The 14,320-nt window shown below is 42.2% G+C and overlaps 1 protein-coding gene across 1 annotated transcript in view; it reads left to right on the forward strand.

The window, feature by feature from the left end:
- LOC124616060 overlaps positions 1-14,320 on the forward strand; it is an 88,973-nt gene that overhangs the window by 46,582 nt on the left and 28,071 nt on the right. The window contains exon 8 of the mRNA XM_047144294.1: positions 9,681-9,864. Within this exon, the coding sequence (XP_047000250.1) occupies positions 9,681-9,864 (184 nt within the window). The remainder of the gene's footprint in view (positions 1-9,680; positions 9,865-14,320) is intronic.

The raw sequence follows: 14,320 nt of genomic DNA on the forward strand, positions 1-14,320 counted from the left end.
ATGTATTGCAGGGAAAGTGCTGCTCGCAGTGTAGTTTCAGCTTTCTGAGACTGCAGATGTGTGTGTAAGTTGCATGTGTGTGTGTGTGTGTGTGTGTGTGTGTGTGTGTGTGTGTGTGTGTGTGTGTGCGCGACTACTGCTGACAAAGGCCGTAATGGCTGAAAGCTATAATTGTGTGAATCTTTTTGTCGTGCCTAACGCGACTCAGCATCTCCGCTATATGGTGAGTAGCAACTTCCCTTCTCTGGTATTGTTACATTCCATCCTGGATTTTCCATTGTTTCATTTTTGCCTGACGGCTTTTCTTCAATCCTAACCCTGTGCTGTTTTCCTTTGTAACTACATTCTTTTGCATCCACTATACTCAATGTCCACCTTCTTTCTTTTATTTCCTGTGTTTCCCTTATCGCCTTACAAACCGCACTTGACGCTCTGCTTATGAGCTACACTGTTTCAACCGCCTCGGCCGCGCGCAGCAGACAGCTTCAAGACCACGCTGATTGTTAGTGCAGCATCTTAGGTCCCACATTACTCCCACCAATATAATGAAGCCTGTACCTTCAAACTGATCATGCATCCTGTGTCAGTTCCCGTATTTTTGTGTGTTATCTCCCTCACTTTTCCGGTGCCACTTGATCTTACATCTCTAACTACAAACCTCTCCCCACCCCCCACACTTTCCCCGTTCTGTCCCTGTTCGCACCCACTAAATCCACCTCATCCAGTCACATTTGCCGTCCCCCCTAGGCTTATCCACCGTCAAACCTGCTATCCACAGTAATATACATGTATTTATTATTGATTAGTTATTCTCTAGTTTGACCCTTGTGACTTCTCCCAATTTTAGTGAGTTTTCGCCTTCCACTATCGTCGTCTTTCTCAGATTTCATCTCGTTTTTCCCCCTTATGCATCCATTTCGTCCTTTTCGTAATTTTCACACGTATTTGGGTGTATTTTTGTGTAATTTTTCAGACATAATTCAACTTTCTTATGTAATTTTTCACATTTTTTGCACCACTGTGGATCCTTGCTCCTTCCATCTGCGTCATTACAGAAAAAGTTTCCTTATCCCTAGCCAGATCCCAGTCCCACATACTGTTCCTGCATTGTTGCTTGGCTCATGAAATCCCCCCTAATGGCCTTACCATCAAATTACCTGTTTCTGGTTGCCACCCCTCCTTCCAGTATGACCTCCACCTGTTCAGATTCTGCCAGTCTTTAGCCCTCACCAACATAGTCCTGCAAAACCATGTCAACCAAGCCCAATCCTCCTTGCAGTACCTTCCCTCCATCTGCAAAATTCTCCTGCTATGTAATCCCAAATTCCTGGAACCCATAACACACATTGAAACTCTTGCCATGCAGGAACTTGAGCAACATGCACAATGCCCCCTCGAAAAGCTTCCCATCCTACTCACTTCCAACTCCCGCCTTGGAGTACCACTGTCCACCACTTCTACAACAACCTCCAAACCTCCCCCATGCCCCCTCATAGCTGACAAACCCTGTTTCGCAGACCTACTACACTTACCCTACCCTCCAAAGCTCCCTCCCACCACCACACACAACCCAGAACCTAAACAGACCCGCAACACAGTTATGAACTTTTCCTCCAGAAGCCTTAGTCCCACAGAAATATCAGTCCTTTCCAAAGCTCTCACCTTTTGCCCCACTCCCAAATTCAACGATGCACGACTAGTTAAAGACCTTCTCTCCTTCTCCCAGTCCCTACAGTGGAAACACTTTTTAGCCTCCAACCCGACCAATCAGACTCGACCTAAGACCAAATATTGAAACTTGCCTAACTCAGTTCACTCCTCCATCCAACTGTGATCCACCCCCACTGCCTCCAAACCACCCCCTGTTAACTTTCCAGAATTTCTTAACCTTGAACCTTTCCTCAAAATCATTCCCCAAATCCCTCAACATACAAACTAAACTTACATCCGCAGAAAGAACCGCAGTCCACCATCTAAAAACTGATCCCGACCTTATAATCCAACCTGCTGACAAAGGCTCCACCACCGTTGTTCTGAACCGCAGGGATTATGTGGCAGAACGACTCTGTCAGCTGTCAGGTACTTCCACCTACAAACCATGCCACAGTGATCCCATTCCAGTAATCCAGCAGGATCTCCAGTCACTACTCAAATCCTTAGACCCATCCCAGAACCTCTCCCTAGAGTCCATCTCTCTACTTACCCCTACCACTCCCTGCACTCCCACCTTCTACATGCTTCCTAAAGGCCATAAACCCAACCACCCAGGATGCCCCATTGTGGCCAGTTACTGTGCCCCCACTGAGAAAATCTCTGCTCTCATAGACCAACACCTTCAACCTATTACCCGGAACCTATCCTCCTATACAGGGTGTTGCAAAAACGTGCAGCCAAACTTTCGGGAAACATTACTCACACACAAAGAAAGAAAATATGTTTTGTGGACATGTGTCCGGAAACGCTTACTTTCCATGTTAGAGCTCATTTTATTACTATTCTTCAAATTACATTAATCATGGAATGGAAATACACAGCAACAGAACGTACCAGCGTGACTTCAAACACTTTGTTACAGGAAATGTTCAAAATGTCCTCCGTTAGCGAGGATACATGCATCCACCGTCCGTTGCATGGAATTCCTGATGCGCTGATGCAGCCCTGGAGAATGGCGTATTGTATCACAGCTGTCCACAATATGAGCACAAAGAGTCTCTACATTTGGTACCAGGGTTGCGTAGACCAGAGCTTTCAAATGCCCCCATAAATGAAAGTCAAGAGGGCTGAGGTCAGGAGAGCGTGGTACCATGGAATTGGTCCACCTCTACCAATCCATCGGTCACCGAATCTGTTGTTGAGAAGCGTACGAACATTTCGACTGAAATGTGCAGGTGTTCCATCATGCATGAACCACATGTTGTGTCGTACTTGTAAAGGCACATGTTCTAGCAGCACAGGTAGAGTATCCAGTATATATCATGATAACGTGCTCCATTGAGCATAGGTGGAAGAACATGGGGCCCAATCAAGACATCACCAACAATGCCTGCCCAAACGTTCACAGAAAATCTGTGTTGATGACGTGATTGCACAATTGCGTGCGGATTCTTGTCAGCCCACACATGTTGATTGTGAAAATTTACAATTTGATCACGTTGGAATGAAGCTTCATCCGTAAAGAGAACATTTGCTCTGGAATGAGGATTGACACATTGTTGGATGAACCATTCACAGAAGTGTACCCGTGGAGGCCAATCAGCTGCTCATAGTGCCTGCACGCACTGTACGTGGTACGGAAACAACTGGTTCTCCCGTAGCACTCTCCATACAGTGACGTGGTCAACGTTACCTTGTACAGCAGCAACTTCTCTGATGCTGACATTAGGGTCATCGTCAACTGCACGAAGAATTGCCTCATCCATTGCAGGTGTCCTCATCGTTCTAGGTCTTCCCCAGTCGCGAGTCATAGGCTGGAATGTTCCGTGCTCCCTAAGACGCCGATCAATTGCTTTGAACGTCCTCCTGTTGGGACACCTTCGTTCTGGAAATCTGTCTCGATACAAACGTACCGCGCCACGGCTATTGCCCCGTACTAATCCATACATCAAATGGGCATCTGCCAACTCCACATTTGTAAACATTGCACTGACTGCAAAACCACGTTTGTGATGAACACTAACCTGTTGATGCTACGTACTGATGTGCTTGATGCTAGTACTGTAGAGCAATGAGTCGCATGTCGACACAAGCACCAAAGTCAACATTACCTTCCTTCAATTGGTCAACTGGCGGTGAATCGAGGAAGTACAGTACATACTGACGAAACTAAAATGAGCTCTAACATGGAAATTAAGCGTTTCCGGACACGTGTCCACATAACATCTTTTCGTTATTTGTGTGTGAGGAATGTTTCCTGAAAGTTTGGCCGTACCTTTTTGTAACACCCTGTATAAAAGATACCAGCCATTTCCTCGACTGACTCTCCGCAGTTCCTGTCCCTTTACCACACGGTGCCCTGCTCTTCACTATTGATGCCACCTCCCTATACACTAACATTGCTAATGCCCATGGCCTTACTGCTATCGAACACTACCTTTCCAGATGTCCTATGTATCCCAAACCAACAACCTCCTTCCTAGTCTCCAGGACCAACTTTATCCTCATCCACAATTACTTCTCCTATGAAGGCATTACCTACAATTAAATCCGCGGTGCGGCTATGGGCACCCGCATGGCACCTATTCATGGTCCACCTAGAGGAATCCTTCCTAAAAATCCAGAATCCTAAACCCCTCACCTGGTTCAGATACATTGATGGCATCTTCGGTATCTGGATTGAAGGTGAGGACACCTTATTCACATTCCTCCAGAATGTCAACAACTTCTCCCCCATTTGCTCCACCTGGTCCTACTCTACCCAACAAGCCACCTTCCTAGATGTTGACCTTCACCTCAGAGATGGCTACATCAGTACCTCCATCCATATCAAACCTACTAACCACCAGCAATACCTCCACTCTGACAGCTGCCACCCATTCCATACCAAGAAGTCCCTTCCATACAACCTAGCCACCCGTGGTCATCACATCTGCAGTGATGAGCAGTCCCTCTCAAAATATACCGAGGGTCTCACTGAAGCCTTCACTGACCGTAATTATCCTCCCATCCATGTACAAAAACAAGTCTCCCGTGCCTTATCTTTCCAGTCTCCCAACACCTCCCACAGTCCAGCCATAGAGGAGCATTCCCCTCGTAACTCAGTACCATCCGGGAATGGAGCAACTGAATTACATTCTCTGCCAGGGTTTCGATTACCTCTCGTCGTAGCCTGGTATGAGAAATGTCCTGCTCACTATCTTCCCCACCCTTCCTACTGTGGTATTCCGCCATCCACCGAACCTACACAATATACCCGTCCATCCTTACACAACCCCTGCTCCCAATCCCTTACCTCATGGGTCATACCCCTGTAATACACCTAGATGCAAGACCTGCCCCATACATCCTCCTACCACCACCTATTCCAGTCCAGTCACTAACATCACCTATCCCATCAAAGGCAGGGCTACCTGTGACACCAGTCATGTGATTTACAAGCTAAGCTGCAACCACTGTGCTGCATTCTATGTAGGCATGACAACCAACAAGCTGTCTGTCCGCATGAACAGCCACCAACAAACTGTGGCCAAAAAACAAGTGGACCACCCTGTTGCTGAACAAGCTGCCAAACGTGATATCCCTCATCTCAATGACTGCTTCACAACCTGTGCCACATGGATCCTTCCCACCAACACCAGCTTTTCTGAGTTGCGCAGGTGGGAACTTTCCCAGCAATACATCCTATGTTTCCGTAACCCTTCTGGCCTCAACCTTCGTTGGTCACTGTCCTCACCCATCCAGCCCCCTCCTTCTTCCCATTCCAGCACTACACAGCCGTCATTTCACCACCACTCCCAGTCTTTTAATTTCTTTTTATTTCTCTGCTTTCTGTTACTTACCCCCTCCCCCCTCCGCTCCTTCTCTCCTGCCCTCCGTCTAAACTGCAACACTTCACTGTCCGCCACTCCCACCATACTATCCCTCCCCCTCCCTGCCCCAGCCTCCTCCTTATCCCCACTCAGTTGCCACTCCCATCATGCACTGGTGCTGCTGCCCACAGTGTAGTTTCAGCTCTCTGAGACTGCAGACGTGTGTGCAAGTTGCGTTTACGTGTGTGTGTGGGTGGGGGGGGTGGGGGAGGGGGGGGCGCACACGCGCTTGTGTGTATGTGTGTCTACTGCTGACAAAGGCCTTAATGGCCGAAAGCTGTAATTGTGTGAATCTTTTTGTTGTGCCTATCACGACTCAGCATCTCCACTATATGGTGAGTAGCAACTTTCCTTCTGTGGTATAGTTGCTTTCCATTCTGGATTTTCCATTGTTTGGTATAATAATATGTGCATATACAAAATGGAATAGTCACAAAGGCTCAATCATAGGTAAAGCAGTGGCAGACTTCAGTTCATTTGTAGAATAATAGGGAAATTCAATCAATTATGTAGATAACACACATGCAACCCATCCTAGAATATTGCTCAAATGTATGGGAGCTATACCAAATAGAAGTAAAGGGTGATAGTGAATGTGTACAGAGGAGCCACATGAATTATGACAAGTTTGTTTGACTCGCAGGAAAGTAGTGATGGGAGAATCGACTATGTTTAACAACCAATTGTCCACTCAATTGCTTTTTCATTTAGTTGATTTTTCATTCGAATGAAACTAGTCTCTGCGACCATGTCAGCTATATGAAAGTTTTTTCACTCAATCTCCAGGTTTGAGTGGTTTCATTTATTGTGAGATAAGTCACAGACACATGATGGTTATGTCTGTTACATGAGTGTTTTCAATTCATTCTCATGTTTGATTAATTTCACTTACTTCGTCAGTCTTTTTAGTTATACATGAACTATGGCTTTGGTTGCCAACTTTTTTAGAGTCAAGTAATATATCTTATTTCAAGGAGGTGTTAATAAAAAGTATATTTATAAAAATAGTAGTTTGTTGGTGGAAACATTATTTTTCGTTTTCAAATTAAGGGACTCTCAGCAGACCATTACTAGGTAGTGCAGCAACAACGGTTCTGAGAGCGGCTTCATATGAGCAGGAGGTTACTACTTATATTAACTCCCTCCCTCCTTCACTCCTCCTCCTCCTCCTCCTCCTCCTCCAGCAATTTGCATGCCTGCCATGCAGGACAGAGTGTATGCCAGTCTTCTGGTCAGTCAGGAGGGCAGGAAAGTGCATTAGGTTGCAAACACTGGTGCTATAATCGGCAGTTGTAACTGGCAGTCAATACACACCACCAAGAGGTCACATGTATCTCCACTGGCAGCTGAGAGACTGCTCCTGCTGCCCTACACAGCAGTGCAGGTGATGTAATATGTGACTCCCAGCAGTCCAGAAAAGTTCAAATGTTGTGTCACACTCTTTAAGTAATGGCTAGAGATAGGCAAAACTGTTAAATTGAAGTACCAATATATAAATGTGAATAGTATTTCTTGATTCCTGTGAAATACTGTACATGGTACTTTTCAAAGGCTGGAAATAGATTTGTGTGCTTGAGTATGATTTTTACATACCTAGCTGATAATGTAATTTTCTGCACAATATATTTACCTTTGACATAAATAAATGGCTGAAGAAGTATTTGCAAATGTCACTAAATTCAGCGATGTTTCTTTCTTCTTCATGTACCCCTAGCAGAAATTTTATTCTCAGTTTTATACCCCTAATGATACATCGGCTTCATCAGTTATGTGTTAACTGCATCTGGAACAACTTATTCCACAGCAATATATTGATCAACTTTCCATGATGAAAAGAAGTATTAGTTTACTCATAAAATAATTAAATGAAAATATATGAAGTTTATTTTAACTTTGGTGTACCTCCTGAGATGTCTTCACTTGCCACGAGGGATAAGGCTACCCTCTGAGTGGATGTATAACCAGGATGTATACCATTGCATGAGTCCAACTTACAAAAATACTGCAGGCTGATTCCACTCGAAAGAATGAATGGACAGTTCAGTCAGCTAAAACAGTAAAGGATGGTTTCAGTTGAAAAAACAAATTCAAATTTCAGCCAGCAGTAAAATTGCAGACTGGTTTTACTTGAAAGGAAGGAGTGAATAATAATCCAACCAATATGTAAAACTACAACTGATTGAATTGATTGTTTTATTCAGTTGATTCCACAGACAGGTTTCACTCAAAAGAATGAATAAATAATTCAACTGGTATGCAGAAAGTACAGTCAAGTGAATCAACTGTTTTCCAACAACCAGCTGAATTGATTGTCTTGTAAATAATAGATTTCAGCTATCAGTCATCCTTCGGAATTTTTATTGTCAGATCTAGATGTCAGCTAGAAACCAGCCCTTCTCAATGCACTATCATTTTTGATCAATGCATGTAATGCCTGTTGGTCGGGCTTCATCCACAGTTCATTGAATACTAATGTAATGTAATGCAACATTAGTATTCAATGAACTGTGGATGAAGCCCGACCAACAGGCACTACATACATTGATCAAAAATGATAGTGCATTGAGAATGGCTAGTTTCTAGCTGAAATCTAGATCTGCCAATAAAAATTCCAAAGGACGACTGATAGCTGAAATCTATTATTTACAAGTCAATATAACAGTCGCTGTATGCAACAGCCTCTGAATGGAGGGTAACCTGATGAATTGATTGTTTTCATTCAGTTGTTCCAATCCCTATAGGAAAATGTCACAGAAATGCTACAAAACCTGAACTGGCAGACTCTTGAAGATAAATGCCAGCTAAGCCATAAAACTGGCCCTTTAGGTCTAGCAGTAGTGTTAAAGCAAGCCTCAGTGCCCACACATCATTTTTTGCCAGACAGGTGATGGTTAAATTCACAATTATAAATCTCACAAACACTGATTGTCACTTTACCCCTAGTCATTAACTCCATTACCATCATTCTTATTTGTCCATTTATTCTTTCCTACATTTTGTCCCAGTTGATATTTTCTGCATCCATTATACTATTCTACAGCTTTGTTTTTTTATTATTTCCTTTATTTTTCTGTTACTTCCATATTCACTTTCAGCTGTATTGTATTCTGCCCTTAAAACCTCATTTAATTTCTTGCTGAACTCCTTTCATCTTCTTCTATGTAAAATATTTCAATAAGTTTTATTATCATGTCCTTACATTACGACATTAGTGTTCTGTGTGTGGTGTCACCGCCAGACACCACACTTGCTAGGTGGTAGCCTTTAAATCGGCCGCGGTCCGGTAGTATACGTCAGACCCATGTGTCGCGCATGGCGACGAGGATGGGATCCATATGATGTGTTGGCAGAAGAGCCAACACCGTGTTGCTAGAGGAGGCTGAAATGCACGCGTGTAAGCTCACGCAGACTGGCGTGAGGTCTGGAACAAGGTAAAGTAATTATAGTAGCCAAAAATAGTACATAGCTTCTGGAATACTTAACTTTAATCCATAATTGGAGAACATCGCTCTTGATGATACATAATTACAATCTCAATATAAACCGGTAATGGCGCCTTGCTAGGTCGTAGCAAATGACGTAGCTGAAGGCTAATCTAACTATCGTCTCAGCAAATGAGGGCGTAATTGTCAGTGAACCATTCCTAGCAACGTCGGCTGTACAACTGGGGCGAGTGCTAGGACGACTCTCTAGACCTGCCGTGTGGTGGCGCTCGGTCTGCAATCACTGACAGTGGCAACACGCAGGTCCGACGTATACTACCGGACCGCGGCCGATTTAAAGGCTACCATCTAGCAAGTGTGGTGTCTGGCGGTGACACCACACTGTGCTATCTCTGTGTAATACTTTGTGCCTGTAATTATATATTTCCCTGCATTCATAGCTGTAGGGTAATGTACATTTAATAATAACTTTAAAAAATTCCACAGCTTCATTTTGATACTGATATAAGTGTAATTTGTCCACAAATGTAGATAAAAGTGTCTTTTGTTATTTATTCATCAACAGTAATGTTTATAGTGCCCACACCTTATTCAAGAAAATTGCCTTTTTTTGTTTCATCTCTCATCAGTCTTGTTTTTATCACAGTGTTTGTCTGTACAACTATGTCCAAAACAAAATTAAATTATATAAGCAGTATTTGTCAATTTTCAGACATTAATACTTGATGGCAAAAGTGGTGCTCTTATCATAGATGAACCACTAATTGACACTGCAGGCTCTCAAACTGGAGGCCTCACTATTAGCATGGATGGAATGGGAAATGACGTGTTTTTGTATTGGAGTGCTGACTGTCTGGGACATGAAAAAGCCCAGGATGTGTATGCGTTCATGCCAAGTAAGTAAAAGGGCTTATGAATAGTGAAAATTGTTACTTCGTGTCTATGCTGGCTTCATCATTGAAAATGAATGTTGCTCTTAATAGGTTGCAAGTGCTTTTGGCTTGCATTCCATTGAAACGAATTTCTGATTTTAAAATTTATATCCTTAATACAGTCATTGAGTCTAATGTTTCATTGGCACCAGTGGTCACCACTTTCAAATGCTAATGTTAAAGGTAATGAGTTTTTTTAGTCATCACTTTCTGGTAACAAATTGATATTATAGATAGAGATTGTTCCAGAATGACTTGTTCACTCTGTAGCTGATTGCTCACTGAGAACAAGCTTCCAGAGAGATTACAATTGTCTGCATATTCATGACTCAAACTTTAGTCTTCTATGGGCAGTACTCTTAATATCCCTCACAATTTGACCTTAAGCCTCACTGTAAAATCTCCTTGAAATTATCACCAATGTTTTAACTACTGATGGAAGCAAAAAGGGAAAAAAAACAGTAACAGGGGGGAAAGGAATAAAACTATACAGTGTATGGGCATTTTCGTTATTTGAAACCTCTCTCGTCTCATATAAACCAAACACCAGCACAAAACAGTTGACAATATCTGTCTGTATCAACAGAATCAGCTTAAAAAAGGAAGCAAACATCTTCATTAATTTACTTATTTTTAACAGTGTCAGGTCTGAACCCAGAAAAATATGATTGTGGGGGAAGAATATTCATCATCTTAGAAACTGAAAAATTATTCAGGTGATAATAGTTCATTTGATGATTGCAAAAGACAGTAATTTGATTAAAATAGCTTTTATTTGACACAAATGGAAATTTTGAGATGAAATAAAATCACACACATATTCTCTGTTGTTTGTACACAATTGAATGGGGAGAGTGTTGTGCAGCCTATAGTCAAAATGTAAATTCTACTGTAATCATTCATACTGAAATGTGATTGCACTTTGGAGATTTGAACATCAGTTTATGGCCTAGTGTAACTATCCAAAATTTTGAGATACTTAATGAATGTTGCAAGAGGTACTAGGATAAAAAACTAACATAAGATAGAGGAGAATTTGTAGAGGAGGACACTCAGTATTGACCATGTTTTTCATTGTCCAGATGTATTATGAGGCAAATTTATTAATGCGTGAGTCACTGGTATCAAATTTGTACTACGAGTCTTAACAGTGATAATGACCGTATACAGTAGGTGCATGTGCATGTGCATGTGCATGTGCGTGTACTAGTTTGTGTGTTATACAAATATATCTATGAGAAGGCATCCAATTTAGGAGCTGGTTCAGAGTTTATGATGAATTTCAGAAATGGAAAATGTATAGACAAAACAAATCATCAGTTGGAATATGATAGAGAAATGTCCTTGGTGGAAAATAAATAATGGAAGGAGTGAAGGTAACAACTCACCATACATATGAGGTATTGGGTCATTGGTAGCCACATAAACAAGACTTAGAACATTATTAAACCTTAGGAAAATATTCCTGTAGAACTATCTGACAGTGCACATGCGCACAGTCGTGTGCGCCCACACACACACACACACACACACACACAGAGGTAGCAAGTTCACAGGGTAGGAATGTGGTACTGGTGAACTCACTCTAGTCCAGGCAGGGGAAGTTGGGTGTGGTGTGCAGTGTGGAACGAGAGAAGAGGATACAACAGAGGAAGAAGTAGATTGCTAAGAGGAGTATCTGAGTGCAGGATGAGTGAAGTGGGAGCATGGAGTAGGGGTGGATGCGGGTGTGTGACAGAGATTAAGGTCAAATGGATTGTGGGATCAAAGGATGCATTGTATTGACATTTTCCATCCATGTGATTCACAGAATCTTGTATTGGGGTGAGCAACCTGCTGTCTTGGGTTTTGAAGCAGTGATAGAAGATGAGCATGTTTGCTCTGCCTCTGTCTATAGGCTCAAGTGAAATTTAAAATTGCAACATTCTAAGCAAACAGCACTATGTTACTAAATACTGTGTGGGACTTGGGAAACTGACTATGGAGGTGTTGGCCATACTCTAGCAAGTGTGCAGAAGTGAAAACCTATCAAAAGCTGCTCTTTTGAGATTGCAGAAGTGCCAAGAAGAGAGAGAGAGTGTGCAAAGTGAACCCTCAGCATGAGGCCCATCCACAATTAAAAACAAGGACAGTGTGCAACATCTGCATGATGTGTTACTCAGATCAACCGTTAAATGTTCAAAGGATTACGGAATTGATAAAATGACTGTGCAAAGTGATAACTGAATAAGGTCAGGTATTGCCATCAGTTGAAAGCTGGATCATGACGATGCATTAAGTCATACATGTTTCGTGATCAGTGACCACCTGTCATTGCAAAACTTCCCCAGCCTTCCTATGGGTGATCCTGGCAGACTTTTTCGTGTTCTCCCAAATGAAAACATCCCGAAAGGGCAACACTACAAGGCCATAGCAGAAACCTAATGCACTGCTTGGAGGACATTCTGGAAAGAGACACCCAGGACACTTTCCCAAGTGTGTAAACTCATTGACAGAATTATGTAGATCCCAAAAGGTTATATTTTGAAGAATTTAAATTATTTGTAGTGATATCTTCAATATATTGTATGTTCCAGGTTTGTACTCCTCACAAATCCTACAACTGCTTTCACAGGTGACCATGTCTCTAACAAGACAGGATATGCCTGTTACAGCACTGGAATACGGTGTTCTGAGTGGGTTCATAGGACATGTCTTGCACCTAGGTCTTCCTTAGGTGTCAGACCCATGTGGGAAGGGCTGAGAGTACATGTAGCATAAGGATGGACTAGTATATGCAATACATTAGGTGTGAGGTGATACATAACACTGGGAGGGATGGGAGGATTAAGTGCAGGATGTTCCTCATTTACAGACATAGTGTAGTAGTTCCAGTCTGAGATCATATTGAGCGATGACGGGGAAGAGAGCTCCTTTGCAGCTTGTTCATGGGAGCAATTGAAGGGTTAGAGGCATACATAGAAATGGGACACATATGTGAAGGCCTTACTAAGACCTTCAGCATGCTCTTCAAGGTATTATTTGTCATTACAGATGTGCCATTCGTGGGTGCCCAGACTACATGAGAAAAATTTTTTAGTGTGGGGAGATGACAGCTACCAAAACTGAGATGCTGTTGATGGTTAGTGGACTGGACATGGACAGAGGTTTTGTGGAGCTGTTAGAGAGTTAGTAACATCTACATCTACACTCTGTAAACCACTGTGAAGTGCATGGTGAGAGGTACACCCTACGGTATCAGTTAGTATGGTTTCTTCCTGTTCCATTCACATACGGAGCTTGGAAAAAATGATTATTTAAATGCTTCCAACTATTTGCAACTAATTTAATCTTGTCCTCACGATCGTTAAGGAAGCAATATGTTTGGGGTTGTAGTATATTCCCAGAGTCAGTACCTAAAGCCGCCTCTTGAAACTTGTAAGTAGCTTTTCTCTGGATAGTTTGTGTCTATCTTCAAGAGTCTGACAATTAAGTTTCCTCAGCATCTCTGTGACACTCTCCAGTGGATTAAAGAAACATGACCCTTTGTGCTACTCTTCTCTGTATACATTCAGTATCTCCTGTTATTCCTACATGGTATGAGTCCCACACACTTGAGCAATAATCTGGGATGGTTCGTACAAGTTATTTATAATGTCCATTGTAGACTAATTGCATTTCCCTAGTATTCCCCCATTAAACTGAAGTCTACCACCTGCTTTACCCATGACAAGAGTCTGTGTGACCATTCCATTTCAAACCCCTGCAAAGTATTACACGCAGGTATTTCTATGGCTTAACTGATTGAAACTGACTCATTGAGATTAAAAGTCATAAGATATTATTAATTTGTGTGTGTGTGTGTGTGTGTGTGTGTGTGTGTGTGAAACACACAAGAGTTACATTTCTGAACATTAAAAGCAAGTCACCAATCTTTGCACCACTTTTAAATCTTATGCATCTTCTTTCACGAGCACTCATTATAGATAACTGTGCTATCTGCAAAAAGTCTGATGTTACTGTTAATATTGTAACAAGGCCATTGATATACAACGTGAATAGCAAGGGTCTCAATACACTTCCCCAGAACACTCCTAAAGTTACTTCTGCATTTGACAATGACTCTCAATCCAAGATAAATTGTTCTGTCCTCTCTGCCAAAAGATTCTCAATACAGTCATAAATTTAACTTGATACCCCATATGATCATACTTTTGATAATAAGCATAGGTGTGATACTTAGTCATATGCTTTTTGAAAATCAAATAATACTGTATCTACCTGCCTGCCTTGATCCAAAGCTTTCAGTGTGTTGTGTGAGAAAAATGCAAAATAGGTTTCACATGATCTATGTTTTTGGAATCCATGCTGATTGGCATGGAGAAGGTTATTTTGTTTGAGATACCTCCTTATGTTTAAAGTCAAACAAATCGATGTCAAG

Source organism: Schistocerca americana, chromosome 5, assembly GCF_021461395.2.
Source record: "Schistocerca americana isolate TAMUIC-IGC-003095 chromosome 5, iqSchAmer2.1, whole genome shotgun sequence".
Lineage (NCBI taxonomy): Eukaryota > Metazoa > Arthropoda > Insecta > Orthoptera > Acrididae > Schistocerca > Schistocerca americana.